We start from the raw sequence: 17294 nt of genomic DNA on the forward strand, positions 1-17294 counted from the left end.
GTCTCCCAGCTCCTTACCACCACAGGTCATCCTCCATTGCAACAGTCATGATGACGTTTATAAAATTTAAATCAGAACCCATCACTCCCCTTCTTAGCCTGAAATTCCTCTTTCCTGCACTTAGAATAAAATCCAATCAATCCCCTTCCTGTGCCTTGCGAATCCTCCATGGTCTACCTGTCTTGCTGATCACATTTCCTACTACCCATACTCTTTAGTCATTATAAATCCATTACATGGACTTTTTTCAGCGGGCCCGTAAAGCAAACTTAGCCCAGCTACTGGGAGTTTGTTTTGCTGTTCCTTCTCTTTGGAATGCTTTTTTCCCAGGCCATTGCATGGCTGCTTCCTCCTCTACAGCGGGTCTCAGCTCAAAGGGTTACCTTCTCAGACAGCCTTACACTCAAGTCACCATATCTAACGTCCTAAACACACTAATGTCCATCACATTATAATGTTTGGCTTTCTTCATAGCATTTACCACTAGCTACAATTATATAACTTACAGATTTAATTTGGACGTGGTCATGTTTCTCACCATTCAAATATATGTCCATGGAACTTTACCATATTTCCTGCATCTAGAACAGTGAATCACCAATAGTTGGGGCTCAATAAACGTTTGTAGGATGAACAAACGAACAAATAAATCATGTCTGAATTTTTCTTTCTTATATCCAACAATCCTTTCTCTCTTTTACTCTCCAATTCTGTTCCTCAACTACTCTCTAAAAAAAAAAAAAAAAAAGAAGAAAAGAAAAAAGAAAAAAAAAAACTGTGCTGTAATCTAACTGGTTTCCTCATAAACCAATAAAGACAAATTTATTGCTGACTGGGAGGCTTTGTTTCAGTTTTCTCTTTGACCAGAAATCCCGCTCTATGCCTCTTTAACTATTCAAGTTGTATCGCTCTGTCAAAGAATAAAGCATATTCCATTTCCATGAAATCATGTCTCACAGCCTGCATTGATCACCCTTTCTTCAAATTATGTGAAATAACCTTTGTTTTTTATGGAATCTAAATACTCATATATAATCTATATTATCTTGAATAACTTCTGGTTGTTTCATATAATGATATGTAGGCACTGCTCCTCCACATTTTAGATGTGCGTGTACACACGCACGCACTTGCAGTTGATCCTCATTATTTGTAGATTCTTTACTTGTGAATTCACCTACTCCCTAAATTTATTTTCAGTCCCCCCAATCATCCCTTGCAGTGCTTTCATGGTCATCTGTGGACATTCTCAGAGTGGTGAAAACTTTTCCACCTGGCATGCACTTTTTCAGCCGAGATCAAACAAGGCAATACTCTGCCTTCTTGTTTCAGCTCTCACACTGTAAACACATGTGCTTTCCATGCTCTAGTTAGTACCACACTTTTCACATTTTATGCTTTTTGTTCACCTTTAAAATGTCCCCCAAACATAGTTCTGAAGTGCTATCTAGTGTTTCTAAGTGCAAGAAGTTCTGTGATGTGCCTTGTGGAGAAAACAGGTATTAGGTAAGTTTTGTTCAGGCATGGATTATAGTGCTGTTGGCTGTTAGTTCAATGTTAATCAATCAACAATATATACCGGGGTTGCCAAAAAAATGTATACAAATGGACACTTTGGTCAGCGTTGCTCAAGCAGTATTTCGCCGTAATAAGAAGTGTCTGGACGCCGATGGTAACCACTTTGAGCACCTCTTGTAATTGCGGAAGTCAAATGTGACTTGTATTCATCTTATGTTATTGGTATATATTGAGTATTACGATTTTAATAAGTTTTTCTTTCTTCAAATGTGTATACATATTTTGGCTCCCTCTGTATTACATGAGGTATCTTTAAATAGATACACTCATAAAACAAGATTATGTATTGATTAGTGATGAAAATGTTGTGACCTGAGGCCTACAGGAACATAACCCTGTATTTCCCCTAGGAGCAAAGATTCAGTATTCACTAATTCAGTGTTCATAACAACTTTATAAAACATTACTATGAATAATGATAATTGACTGTATATGTGTGTATGTCATATGTGTTGGCATTTGTGTCATTTAGACATTTAGGAGACAAAGAATCCAAGAGTTATTGAAATTAAATAGCTTGCCTAAGATTATTTGCCAGGGTGGTAAATGGTAGACCTGGAATCTTGGCTGCCATATTTCAAAGTCTTTTGGCTATCCGTTCCCCATACCACTGGCTTTTCTTTGTTTAATTAGCTGTAAAACCTAATTATTACAGAGTGTGTGTGTGTGTGTGTGTGTGTGTGTGTGTGTCTGTATAAATAAAATCTATGGAGTTGGCTAAAAGAACAATGAAAAACCATTGTTCATATAGAGAAATAGATGTAGATAATATTTTTAAAAACAGTTTGCTTTACAGTCCCAGTTTAATGTTTAATTAAGTGATCCGAAATCTTAAAAGAGAAGTAGGAGGACCTCTTCATTTCAAAGGTGATTTTGTAACTCTACAGACGTATTCCTTATCATGGAAATGAAAGTCTGACAAGTAAACAAACCTGAAAAAAATGAAAACTACTAAAATACTATTATGACCTAGATTTTTGTCCTGGCCTGAGGATCTGCACCTTAAACTTGCCTGACATTTATCTGAGTTGAACTCACTTATGGAAGTGAACACGCCTGCATACCATGGGTAGTTTGACACTCCCAGGCCTGATTTCATAAAGAGCTATATCACCTTTCTAATCAATGGCACATTTATATAGATAGATGATGGGAGAAATTTTATCTTGAACTCTATACAAAACAGAGTAATATGGATCAAGATACTATGTGGTCTCCAGATATTTGTATCTCTCTCTCTCTCTCTCTCTCTCTCTCTCTCTCTATATATATATATATATATATATATATATATATATATATATATATATATATGCACACACATACACACACACATACATACATATGCACATATACATGAAAACGTTATTTTTTACATACTTCATAATTCATGTTCAAAAAGTAAGTTAAACTATTTTGCAACTGCCAAAGCACCTTTGTAAACAGTTTGAAAACCTGTTCTTTTTCCTTCTTATGCTATTCTTCTCTAAGTAGATTTTATAAGTGCTTAGAGGTTAAGAATCATTTCTTTTGTATTTCTGTATTTGCAAATGATATTAGTTTAGTGCTAATATAAAGAAATCTCCTATCATTGATAATCCAGTTTAGCTCAGAGTTGACAACCAGCTGTATTAAAATGATTTCTGCAGCATTGTGCTTAGAATTAAATAGTGTGATGGAGTGATGTCACTTGGTTCTGTAGCACGAGGGTCTTGATACATGTACAAAATGGATGAGATTTTCTTTTTCATATGATATTCTTTCTCTTTTTTTATTCATGTGATAGTCTCTTATCATTGTTCCCCCTTTGGAAACAAGAGCCAGTCATGAGTCTCAAATGAACTCTTCTCAACTTCCAAAAAGCTTCCAGACACAAGGTTGAGTGAGGTGCTTCCAACAGGGAGACAAGACAAGATAACAACATTTTATGTCTGCTTCAAGGCTACATTACAAATCCTGGAGTGTGAGAAAAGGGACTCCGGGGTCCTTTAGAGCTGTATCATTACTGAGCCAAAAGAACTAATTGGTTTCAGCTTAGAATTCTAAATTCTGATAACTCAGAATTCACTATCATTTCAATATTTCTCTTAAATTCATTAAATGGTTTTATGTCCAGCAACTTTAATGATTCTTATTTGAGGAGCTAAGCTGTTTGCAAATTAAGGTATGAAGATGGATTTATTTTTCTCCAGTTTAGAGCACAGCTGAATCCCATGGTGTAGATAAAAACGGATTAACCACATGACTCCATCATCCAAGGCTTTGCTGGTTAGGTCACTTCTCCCACTGGGCAGAGATCGTGTGCATTCAGAGGTCCTGCCATGACTAATTAAAAAATATCTACTGTGTTTACTAATATAAGCACCACTCCGAACATATTAGAAAAATCTCTTCTTCAGCCTTGAAATGAATGCAAAAGCAATAGGGCGATTCCAAACTTTTCAGCCGTAGACTTGCTTATGTTTCAGTGGAGATTGTTGAAAGCAATCATTCTTTTTTGCTTTAGGAAAAACTGCCAGAGGATGAGAGAAAACACAAAGAAGCTTTGGACGATCTTCACATGGTAGTAGACGAAGATTCGCGGAGTGAAAGCAGCAGTGCCGATGAGGGGAAAGAAAAGACCAAATTGCTGTTAGAAAGATTGAAAGCTCTAGAGGTAAGACATGAAACAATTTTTACACATTTAAAGAAAAAATAACAGTGTTCTACTTCTTTTATTGACAGCAGTTTTAAGTGAGGATAAATCTTCCTTTCTCGGTTCTCCGTTCCCCCAGACTAATGGGATCGAGTCTCTCTCATTGTGATGACTTTGTTAGCTTGTGCTCCTCATTTGTATCGCTCAGTCTTGACCTTGCGATGATGATGGTATTGCATTAAAAAGAGTACATAGGACAGTAATTCACTTTAAATTCATTTCAGCCCTCAAAGTGGACCACTTCCCCTAAAATTGCCAGTTCCTTGAAGGAAGAGGCTGTTCAATATTTCACTTTGTTTTCCCAATACCTAATAGAATGAGTGAATGAATAAACAAAATATCCAATACTATGTAAGGATGATTGTAAACAAACAAACAAAATTTAATTTTAAGCAGTAGGACCATTATTTAAAAAAAAAAAGAAAATCTGTGCAGAAGTTCAACATGTAAAACATGAAAGTAGAACTGAAGCTTAGCTAACGGATGCTTGCGGGTGGTTTTTGAACCATGACAGTCCACAGAAACACAGTTTGAAACCACTGATCTATTACTTAATGGCACTTGACCTCACTCCAGGTGTTAATTCCTGAATGTTTATAGCAATCCTCAGAGCACATTCCAGTTATTAGTTCTTGATTGAGATTTCACGTGCTGAAAGTTTCAGCGAGGTGTCTTTTTCTGTGAGTTAGCTTATCTCTTTTCGATTAAGTTTTCCATTAGCATATAGAACTGGGGCATACAGTAATTACTTTTAAGTAAAGACTATGGGTAACCCATCTCTTTTTAAACTAGGTACAAGGGGCCTTCAGAACCTCTAAAAATGTAGTTCTCTCATAGGGTCTACAGAATCCCAAACACTTCAATAAAGGGAAGAAACAAGACCTGGAGACGTCTTGTTTCCTCTGCTTCGTTCCTCCTTTCCTGCCTCGACCACCATGTGGTCTATAGTGGGCATGTCCTTTTTACTCTAATTTCCTGAGCAGTAGGAAAGCAAAATCGTTAAGATTATGGACTTCTCGGCCAGATTCCCAGGGTTTGGTTTAAATCCCAATTCTACTTTCTAAGTTGAAATGTTGAGTGCATTAGACTCTCCATGCCTCAGTTTCTTCAACTGCAGAAATGGGGATAATAAGAGTAATTTATCTTATAGGGAAGTAATGAAGATTAAATGAGTTAATATTTGTATTATGGTCTTGTCTGTCTACCTATTCCAAGGCTTCTTCCTTCCCTTAAATCATGTTTCCCCCATTTATCGGGATACAATAAGCAACACAAGAACTATGGATGAAAACATTCAGCTACTACACACAGGTGTGACCAACGGTAGACAGGTTAAGCAAGTGATGTCACACATGGGCAGAAGAGAGGTCAACCCAGGGACCCTCTAGCAGGTCCCCTTGGGCAAGTGACCAGAAATCATCCATTTCTCCCCAAAGGTTCTCATACTTTTTGTCGCTTTTAAAATAGTCTTTGTTAAAGGTGGCAAGGCCTTCTCAAAGGAGACTGAGGTTTCTGGGAGTCTTGGGAAATTCATGGCTGTCCTGAGATTGAATTATCTGGATTTTACAATAGGAATGAGTGAATATTACAATGTCTTACTTCCCTAGAACCATGTACTGAAATTGTTAACTTTTTTGGTGATTACAATGAAAACTGCTCTTAGTTCACCTAATTGTTATTACAACAACTTTGTAAAGGACATTTTATTTAATCGAACCAAGATATTTAAAAATATCTTTGGCAGTGAATGTTTTTTAAATCCTTACTGAGTATAAGAGAAGTAGTATTTCTTTAGTTGGATGCAATAGATGATATATCTAAGTGCCATTAAGCTCCAAAATTTTAATTCACAAAAAAAATTTTATTTTCTGAATTAATGTCCTCTAGGCACAGTGTCACTGCTTGTTCCCTTAGTTTTTTTGTGCAGTATTAAGTTTATTCTCTCCCTGCCCACAAATACCTTACTATTGTCTACCTGAACAGATAAGAGATCTTTATGAAATACTTACCTATGTATATACACACATATATATGTCTCTTCCTATTTTCATCTGAATTTCATATGTTACTTAATTTCACTTTGTTTTTAATAATTCACTGTATGTGCTCTCCGTGTAGGATCCTTTGCATGAGTTAACCATTATTGTGGGAAAATGGAGGACTCATTCTGACACACTGCAGTCTGAGCTAGTCACAGGTCCCCATGCAGATTTAGACACTTTAACAAAATGCTTTTGGAAGATTGCAGGGGAATTAAACATAATTCTTCAAAATTACTTTGGCAACGTTTGATGTTGTACAGCAAGATTTTAGAAAAACAAACAAAAAAAAATTTTTATCAGTGTATTTTTGAGACCACCATGGATTTGTGTTCCCTAATCTCTTGGCCCCTAGTGTTGTGGGAAGCACTAAGGAATGATTTGAAGGGTGATAGAAAGCAGGCCTTCTTAATTCCTGCTCTCCAAACAGAGAGGCAGAGTTGACTTCTAGTATTATTTCTTGATTACTATCATGAAACTATTTAAAAACAACCTAGACAGTAGCTGAGGAGCCCCTGACTGAGAATTAAATAAATATTGTCCAAGCATAATATCCATCAGCCTGAGGAAAGTCTAGTGTCACCTTCACCCCAGAATTATTCCCACTTCTGGTCATTTCCGAGACTGATTTCTTACTTGCGCTCAATTTGAAATCACTCTTTCTTCTGTTTTCAGAAGCTACCTCATGTGAAACAGAGCCTCCTTTACTTAATTTTTCCAAAATCAAACCCTGCAAAGGATGACTGGTCATAGTCAGAAGATTCCAAAGTCTAAAGGCTTTGAACTTAGTCTTTCGATAGCGCTGTTTTCTCTCAGTCCTTCAACTGCAGGCCATTTCTCACTAGGCCTTCTTGTCAGTTCTCAGCCTCATACCATAAACATGGCCAGCTGTTGGTCACTTGCTCCCTTTTCCACAGCCAAGTTCCCCATCATATATTATGCAGAGCTCTTTCTGTCTCTGCACTCCACTAATGCTCTCATTCCCAGAGCTCATCATGGTATTTTGCTAAACAGGACATTTACCTTCCAAAAAGAACTCTAGGGCCAGCAGTCAAAATAATAATCACACACACACATTTTCTTTCTCCTCTTAGCAGTTGTTTTCTCTACTCAGTGTCCATGGGCCTAAATTATAATTTTTGTTCAGGGTCCTGATGTCAGGTGGAGAAACCATTTGGTATACTTCATATTTGTGCTGTAAGGACAAATATGGGATCTGGATATCACTTGCACGTTTTCTGTAGCTTTTCAGTGTTTTTTATTTTAAGTTTAGATTTTTACTCCTGCTATTTCAGAAACTGCTTACTCAGAATACAGCTCATCATTTTCAACATGTTACAGGCCCCTTCTGGCGAAGGACTGTTCTTTTCTCTTATCTCATCCCACACCACTAACTCAAGGGATCTTCCTTCCAGACTTGACCTTCATGATCCATTGACTTGACCGTGGGTCCTCCTTTTTCTCTACTCCTGGGCTTTGGCCTCAGGCCCCAGGTTTACTCATGGCACGTTTCTTGGAATACATAGTTTGCTTGTCTCCAGGCCCTCCTCCCTATATCCCCACCAGTCCTTTCTCTCCACTTATTGACCAACTTCATACCTAACTAGAAATCAAGAAGATATCCCCTTAGCTCTCTCAACTTCAAGGGCATCTCTGATTCCCAGGTGGAGAACAGGCCTGAGACTACCTGGGAGTTCTGAGCCTTCAGGTAAATGCTGATGCCTTAGCTATAGCCTCAAGGTCAGAAGAACGAGGCTTTTTATAGTAAAAACTTATTTGTGCAGAAAAACATGGCAATTAAATTTGTTAAAGTGAAGAATTGCTTTTTCCACTCAGTTATACCTTTCCATGAAGGTATGACAATTAAAGTGCTAAGCATAAGCACTTTCGTTAATCAGTAATTCCTGTTTAAAATGGGGTAGTTTAAAATAGTAATTCTCAAACCTCGCTGCACATCACAATTATGTATTGAGTTTATAGTTAATAGATATTATTGAATATCTTTTATGGGCCAAATGCTGTTCTAGACACCAGCAGTAGATCAAATTTCATGGTCCCCCAACCCCAGTGAACAGGGACCAAAAGAACATGCTTAAATAAAATAATAAATAAGAACACAAACAAATAAATGGGCAAAATTTATGTCTCTGAATAAGAAAAATTAGGTGACATAGTAATAGGGACGTGTGGATTTAAGATAAATAAGAAAAAAGACTTGAGTGAAAATCTGGAAGAACAAGATGAAATTGCAAGTGTGAAAGCCTAGAGATGGTAGAAAGTTTGGCAAGTCAGAGAAAGAGAAGTAAGCACTTTGTCCTGCGATGTAAGGTATAAGATTAACAAGTTGGAAGAAGGTACGTTGAGAGAGGTACACAGGGACCAGACGTCGTAAAGCCTTACGAGCCACATCATAGTAAAGACCTTGAATATAATTATAATGTAAAGAGAAGCCATTAGAAATTTTTAACTAGGCAAGTGACATGATCTGACTCGTATTTTAGGACGACAGTTCTTGCTGTTTTATGGACTAATAGCAAGACAGAGGTAGAGGGAGGAAGACCAGATAGGAGGTTGTTTCAGATTCCAGATGAAAGGTATTACTAGACTGGTCTAGGGTGGGTACCTAGGAATAATAGGGAATAATAATATACTAAATGTTAATAATATCATTGGACTGGTGCAGAATAATAACGATGTCCATGTTGGCAAGCCTATATATATATATACATATATATATATACCAGGGGTGTCAAACAAATGTATACAAGTGGACACTTTGGTCAACATTGCTCAAGCAGTAGTACACCGTAATCAGAAATGTCTGGACGCTAATGGTAACCACTTTGAGCACCTCTTGTACCTGCAGAAGTCAAACGGGACTTGCATTCATCTTTTGTCATCAGTATATATTGAGTATTACAATTTTAATACAGTTCTCCTTTCTTAAAATGTGTATACATTTTTTGGTACACTCTGTATATATAGGGCTTACTATGTTCTAAGCACTGTTCCAATTAATAAATATATATACTATTTTCATCATCATAACAACCCTTTGGTATGACATAGATACGATTATTATTATACCCATTTATAGATGAGGAAACTGAGCCCCAGAAAGCTTGGATAACTTGCTCAGGGCACATACTAAGTATGAGAGTCAGAATTTGAACTCCATTTGTGTGGTTCCACTATGCTATGTTAGTAAGATATGGTCAAATATGAATGTATTTTAGAAGGAAAACCTACTGGAATTAATGATGGATTGGATGTGGAATATAAGATAAAGTGAGAAATCAAGGGTGATTTCTACTTTTTATGGCCTTAGTAACTGAGTATCGATTGTACCAAATTTCTGAGGGATGCAAGGCTGGAGGAGAGGTGACAGGGAAAGAAATGTACAGTCATCAGGGATTTTTGGTCCGTGTTAAGTTGAGATGCCTATTAAACATTCAAGTGATGATGTTCCATAGGCAGTTGGATATCCAAAGCCAAGGTCAGGGCTAGAGACAGGGATTTGAGAGTCATCGGCATATAGATGAGAGTCTATGTTGTGAGACTTAATAAAGCTGCATCAGAAGTCAGTGTAAAGTGGACCTTAAGAGGGCGGAGGACAGATCCCTGGGTGCCCTTCCAGTAGAGGTCTGGCAGGGGAAGAAGAGCCAGCCAATGAGACTGGGAAAGAGTTGGTGTGGTAAGAAGGATATCAGAAAGGTTGGGGCGTCGTAAAAGCCTCAAGAAGAAAATGTTTCAAGGGCAACCTTGTCGAATGCTGCTAAGAGAATAAGAGAGATAAAGCACAGAATCTCTCATTGACTCTGGAAGGGATGCGTCAGCTAAAAGCTTGTTAACTACAGTTTCTGTTTGGAGTAGGTGGAAATATAAGGATGTGGAGACAGTATATACAGACAACTATTTCAAGATGTTTTCCAATGATTGAGCTGACCTGGGGAGAGCCACACCTGAAGAAAGACAAAGCACAAGTGAAGTTCTTTTAAAAATTCAGGTGACATTAGAGCAAGCTGGTGTACTGACATGAATGGTCTGATGGAAAGGGTGAAATCCACAATGCAAGAGAGAAATATAAGAGTAGGAGTGAAATCTGCAAGCAAACAAGAGGGATGAAACCCATGCAGAAACAGAACTTCTAGAAATTCAGATGCCTAGAAGACAACCCGGGAAATTCTAAGTCTTTAAGTCTAAGATGGAAACCAAGCATGCGTGTTTTTATACAGCACTACAGGTGATCAGATGCACAGCCAGGATTGAGAACTATGGATACAGCTTTTCGAGTGATAGTTGCAGCTCCTCAAACACTTTAGGTCCCCTTCTGTTCAGCGGACTCTAAGATTTATTTGCCCCCAGTCTTGAATAGAACTTTTCCCGAATCTTCATACCTCGATTCAGACTCCCTTCCCACATGCGCCCAATGCCAGAGAGCTTTTGAGCCTGAGGAAAGCTTGTAATCAAAAGTGCTCTGACATGACCTCTTCCCTGCCTTTGATGACTCCCCTGAGGTGTCTGTGGGTGTGATATGCCCACATGTGACTTCGGCTCCTTGCTTGAGAGAAACAGTCTTAGCGTTCTTAGTGTTCCTGATTGTTTTTTAAGTTCTTACTTTGTTCTTCCTATCGCTTTTATCCTCTTCAGTTCTAAGGCATTATAAAAAGAAATTGTTAAGTTATAAAGCATCATGCTGTTGATAGTCTGAATAGAAATTCTTAACTGTTTCCTTCTAATCTTTAGATTCTTTAACAGCTTACTGACAGGTAACTCCAGACATCCCTGTTTTAAAGTGTCTGGTGTATATCTTTCTCCTGATTAATTTGTATCCCACTGTGGGTCACCTAGCAATAATCACTAAAGTAGGACTAGAGACAAAAACTCCCTTTTGGTACAGCGGCTTGAAATGGGGGGAAAAAAATCCCATCCTATGTCAGTATGTAACTCTGTACCACCATTTTTCTAATTGTAAAAGTAGTAAATACAGGCGGCCGAATGGCTCAGTTGGTTAGAGCGCAAGCTCTGAACAACAGGGTTGCCAGTTCGATTCCCACATGGGCCAGTGATCTGCACCCTCCACAACTAGATTAAAGACAATGAGCTGCTGCTAGCTGCTGGAGGGGTGGCCAGATGGCTCAGCTAGTTAAAGGGTGAGCTCTCAACAACAAGGTTGCGGGTTCACTTCCCACATGGGATGGTGGGCTGCACCCCCGGGAGCTAAAGATTGCAAACTGGTCTGGGAGCTGAGCTGCGCCCTCCACAGCTAGATTGAAGGACAACTACTTGGAACTAATGGGCCCTGGAGAAACACTGTCCCCCCATGTTCCCCAATAAAAAAATTTTAAAAAAGTAGTAAATAGTCACCTTGTAGAAACTTAGGAAAATACAATGAAATGGATAAATTGTAATTACAACAAACAGAAATATCTGCTATTGATACTTTGGCATGTATATTTCCAGTCTTTTTTATTTTCCTTTGTTGTACTTAATCAAGTTAGAAAATCATAAAATATCACTTTATACAGTGTAGTAGCTTGCTCTTTTATGTAACATATGAAAACTATTTCCCCGTGTTAGTCAATATTCCTTAAATTAGGATTTAATGGCTGTGTAGAAATTTATCCAATGGATGCTGAGTACCATTTATTTAATCCCTTTCTTTTGGCTACTTAGGTTTTTGACACTTTTTCATTATTATAATGTGATGAGCATCCTGGCCCATAAGCCTTTATATACAAATATTTTAATAGACTGTTTAAAATGTGATCATTCTTTTAAAAGCGTGATGGAGGTAGATTTTGACACATCCATTTAAGAGTCAGTGGCTCTCCAAAGTTAAGAATCCCAGAAATGACTCCGATGGGGGCAGCACAGTTAAGGAAAAAGCACCCAAGCCACCATCTAAGGGGACACCGTTACTGCTCCCTATAGGAGAAAATGAGAGGAGAGATGTGACACTACTGCACAGATCCAAATCCTTGAGAACACCTTACAATACAGGCAATCCTGCTATCCTTTCAAGTGCTGTGACCACTCTTTCAATTATGAGTCCTGGATGCCCTACTCAGACTGACTTAAACAAAAGAAAGAACGGCCATGTAAGTAGGAACTTACAAGTATAACAATAGATGAAGGCATGAATTCATGCAACGTTTCAGACCATGTCTGGGAGCTTTTCCTGTCTTGCATCTCCACTCTCCTGTAAGTCGGTTTCATTTAGGCAGGCTTTCTCCCTGCTCTGGCAAAGTTGCCAACAAAACGCTTCCTACTGATCAGCGGGGAAGAGGTTGTGTATGTCTTTCCTAGTAGTTCCATCCAAACTCCTAGACTGCAGAGAGGAATGTCATGGGCAGAAGCTCACATCTTGGCCACTCATTGTAGAATGGAGCATCACAACTGAAAGTCCCATCCATTCCGTCATTGGGCAAAGTTTGGGGGTTTTACTTATTTAAATGTGAGAATTGCTTGACTAGCACTGAGAAAGGTAGTTTGCTACTTAGATATTGTCTTTTCTTTTTCTTCTGTGGTATTTCCTTTTTTTTCTCTTCTCCTCCCTCCCTCCATCCCTCCTACCCCCTCACCCCCTTTTCCCCATTCCTTCCCTTCTCCCGTCTGTTTGGCCATCTCTAGGCCTGAGCTCCCCCTTGATGCTGGAGTTACAAAGATCCATGCAACGTTTTCTCTGCCTCTGAGACACACTAATTTACGTAATAAAAGTATGTGCTGGATTCTTTTTGGAGATGGCAAGGAGATAAGAAAGCACCATTTGACTCAAATCAGTCTTTGAGGCTTCATGCAAATTTTCTCAGCAAGCAGTAAGAGGAAAGGCAGAGGGAGCTGCCTGGATAAGAGAAGCAAAAGCCTGAAACAGCCTCAAAGAGCCATCAGGACGTGGGCCTGGGGGAGCCTGGGGTACATAGGCCAGAAACTAAACTGAGAGCATTGGCCTATGCTGTAAGTGCAAGTGCGTGGAGTTACCCATCTATCCAACACATGTATATTAAGAGCTAACAGTGTTTGTTTTTGACACTCACTGAGCATCTCATCAAACCTCTCATCTATTTAGAGATGCCCTTAACTAACGGCCCCTTGAATTTCCACCGTGCCCTGGAGCTGCAGCTCCTCCTGGTGCTTCAGCCCATCTTTACTGCCCAAATATAGCCAAACAAACACTCCAAGCAGTGGTGAAAACAGACCTGAGCTACCAGAGAATAGAGATGGCTTGAAAGCATAGGCCCCCACCGACTTTGAAAGAAACTCCTTTGGAGTGTAGAAAAAAATACATACATTGCATAAATTGACGTTGTACCTATCACCAAAAGCCTTTGATCAGCACCCGTAGTCTTTCCGCCTGTCTCTTCACTATTGATGTAAGGGAATTGAACTTGTTTGCAATTTAGGTTTCCCAATAGTGATAGGCCGCTGAGGATTCCTCTTACCTTGGATTTTGTTAGTGTCTACATCGCTGTTTTATAGCAGCCCTTTCGGCCTTCTAACTCCTGGCAGCTTGGTCAATCAACACATAAACTTTTATCAGTGGTGACCAACTGCTGAAGGGATAGGAAAGACCCTCGGGATGAGGTAGTAGCCAGAAGAGACAGGGGACCAGTGACTTCTCTGCATCGCCGCGCAGAGAAGCTTGTTAGCAACACCTCATGTGTTAGAAAATGCCAATATGTCAAGAATTAATCTGCATAAATATGTCACTTTGCCTGGCTCCGATATGAGTGGGAGCTTGTAAGAAAACCCCCAGATCTTACAGAAGGCCAATGCATCACGGACCAATCTCCATAAATATTCTAAGAGCTATCAAAAAAGAAAAATGAGCCATAGGGCCAACATTAATTGTGCCCAGAGATAATTAGAACAAAGTGTTGTTAATTGTGTGTTGGTTTAATGTAATGTAGCCACGACCTTGCTTTTTTTTTTCACAGAGAGTATAAATTTTGATGTCAAAAACTGAAAGCTGGCTGGCTTGATTAATCAAAAGACCTCAGTTTGTTTAGTTACAGCCAATTAGGCATTTTAATCCTTACTCTACAACGTATGATTAAGCCTACTATGTCAAGAGTATTAATTGGAAAACAAAACCCCAAATCTTGGTTCTTTTTGCATAATGGGTATCTGAGTTGTTCTGGATGTGACGCTTCTAAGTAACTTACCTAAGTGTCATGAATGACAATGACAAGCTATGATTCAAAAAGCAGTATGATTGATGAGCAGTCCCAGTTACAAAACCACTGCATTCTATAACCTCTAATAGCTTGCCAGGAGAAAATGTTACACAGCCTTGGAAAAGAAAAAACAAACAGTGGCTCCAGGTTGGGGTCCAGAAAAATGCCTTTACACGCTGAGTCACCCTAATAATATGGTAATAGGTAATATGGTAATGCTAAAACTATGGAGTGTTGTAAGAAAATCACTTACTCTGATTTCTGATGGCAGCCTTTTGAGGGTGATCTAATCCATTGGCATTCAAATCACCCCCAACCCTACGGCCTCAATACTTAGGGGGTAGGAAATGTATAGTTTTACTTTGTAACCAAAGCAGTGTGACCAAAGCACTATAATGGATTAGGGATTTTAAGATTTGGACGTGGGAAGAGAGATTATAAATACAAGCTGTTTTGGGTATAAGAATCTTACAGTGTTAGTTTTGGTAATTACTGATATTTCTTAAATATCTAAAATATGCCTCTGTTTTTATTTGTGAATTCAACTTTCTAAACGTAAATGTCCCAGGCAAGTTGGCTAGCATTCCTGTTTCTCTAATTAGTGACAGTACACAAAGGTGGGCTCAACCTCTCTTTCAAAGTTCAGTGTTTACCAGTATTCAGCTAATAGAGTGAAATGGCGCTCTTCTATAAAGCCAGTCCCCACTGTGCCTTTAAATAAGGTACAGCTTGTAAAATGTTCCTATTGTTTCTTTTGAAAAGACAGTATCTCTACATAGCAACAGAAAAAGAAATACTTTTAAAATTACAAGGAGCGCTAGCGGAGTGGACATTTTGGATCTTTTTTCTCTAGTCAGAAGCTTTTCCTTCGCTTTCGTTTCAGTTATAGTCACATCCACAGGGGCTTTCTTAGAAACATGAAAAGCACCTTTTCCTGTGACATCATTCTTGTTTTTTTTTTTGCTTTAAATGTGCCTAAGGCCAAAGGCAAATTGGTTTCGGTAATCTCATAAAATACCAAGATTATCATGAATTCATTTAGAGGAGACTGCCTCCCATACACTGTGGTTGACTTGGGGAGAGAGCTCTGTAGCACAAAAAGAGAAGCAGCTACAGGCTAAAGGCATGCGATGGGCAGATATTTCCAAATCCATAGGACAAAATGGGTTCCTCAGAAATCCAACTAACCAAAAATCTCCCTGCAGTCTAGTTCTACGAGAGAGAGACACACAGAAGAAAACAAATGGGTTTTCTCCCTGAAAAGCAGGGTGTGGGTATTCCCTGAGATGAATGTAAATTCTTCAGGACAGGCCCCATTTATGGATGGCCTTCTCCAAGCCTCAGTGTCCAAAAACTGATCGCGAGGGCCTCATTGCAAAGCTATAAGAGCTTCATGGATTATCAGAAAAAAATCTAAACCATGCTCATTATCAAATAATTATTATAATTGACTTAATAAGCATATATTGAATATACTAATGACATTTAAGGATTACATAATGTTGCGACCTCTTGATGCCAGCCAGATGTCATCATTTTGGTAAATTCACTGGTGACACATTTTTGGGGAAAATATAAAAATATACTTATCTAATAATCTTATGTGGATCTTAAATTAGCAGAGCTCACAATTCCAAAACAGGAATTTTTCAAAAAATATTTTTAGTAAGGTACATTCTAGGAGTAAATGTACAGTGAGCAGATTAAAGTTTGGTCTGTTTAAAAAAATTAATTTTCTTTATCCCATATTCACCTATTACAAAAATTACAATTTTCAAAGAGCTAGAAAAGAGTTCTTTGTTCTTCCTCCTCTGTCACCCTGGCACCATGACATTCTCCTTCACTTATTCACATAAGCAAACAGACACACACACACACACACACACACACACACACACACACACACAGAGGCTGCAGGGCTATCTGAGAGGGCACATGGTTTCAGTTTGAGTCATACAGATTCGTTAACTTGAGGACCGTGAGGCATTTTCCTTCCAGACTTCTGGACTGTTTTCTTCATCACGGATCCTCCTATTTCTCTTGCTCACCAGCTCCTTTCTTTCTTCTCATCACTGGGGACATGGGGAAGGAAGGCAACGCTTGTCTCTCTTTCTCACCATGTTTCTTTTCTTTGTTTCTCTCAATCATTGTTGCTTCTGAGTTGGGATGCCAAAAATTCCACATGGCATAGGCCTTTTTAGTCCGTTGGCATTTTCCTTTCCTTCCACATAATGAATCGCTTATAATTAATCAGCCAGTCATGTTAGATTAATCATCCAGTGTTTGAGGCTCTCGGTTTGATTTATTTGTACCTAGGGATCGCTATCCACTTGCCAAAGTGGAGGTGGGAGTGGAGGAGGGGAAGGAGCAAAATGTTGTCCCAGGGTCTGTAGTCATTTCCAAAACCAGGTCTTCCCGGAGGCCAGGTCCTCGTTGGTGAACATTTGCCTCTGGAGCCTTCATCTTCAACTTTGCTGAAGGAGCTGGAGTTTGGGTCGCTTCTTATCACACAGCCTCTTCTTTGAGGCTGTCCAAAGAGCGTGTTGCCATCTGTTATTCCACTTCCTCAACTCAAATTTGGCCCTCAAACTTTGACTCGGAACAGGCAATTTATGTTTTCTCCAACTGCTTGTCAATGAGACTGTCAGCGGCCGCTGGTTCTCTGCCTCCCTGCCAATGCCCCTTTGCTGTGTTCCGTCCGGATGCCGTGCTTGAGGGAATCCTTAAAGCCATTTGTCTACTCTCTCAGCAGGCAGCAGTCCCTTTTACCTTCTCTCTGCCGCTATTTGGGTACCTGCTGCCATC

The 17294-nt window shown here is 39.0% G+C and overlaps 1 protein-coding gene across 1 annotated transcript in view; it reads left to right on the forward strand.

Annotated features, from left to right (window-relative positions):
* Window positions 1–17294, forward strand: part of NCKAP5 (NCK associated protein 5) — an 826259-nt gene that overhangs the window by 541380 nt on the left and 267585 nt on the right. Inside the window, exon 7 of the mRNA XM_033113039.1 lies at window positions 4085–4234. Coding sequence (XP_032968930.1) covers window positions 4085–4234 — 150 coding nt within the window. The remainder of the gene's footprint in view (window positions 1–4084; window positions 4235–17294) is intronic.

The sequence above is a fragment of the Rhinolophus ferrumequinum genome, chromosome 8, assembly GCF_004115265.2.
Source record: "Rhinolophus ferrumequinum isolate MPI-CBG mRhiFer1 chromosome 8, mRhiFer1_v1.p, whole genome shotgun sequence".
Classification (NCBI taxonomy): Eukaryota; Metazoa; Chordata; class Mammalia; order Chiroptera; family Rhinolophidae; genus Rhinolophus; species Rhinolophus ferrumequinum.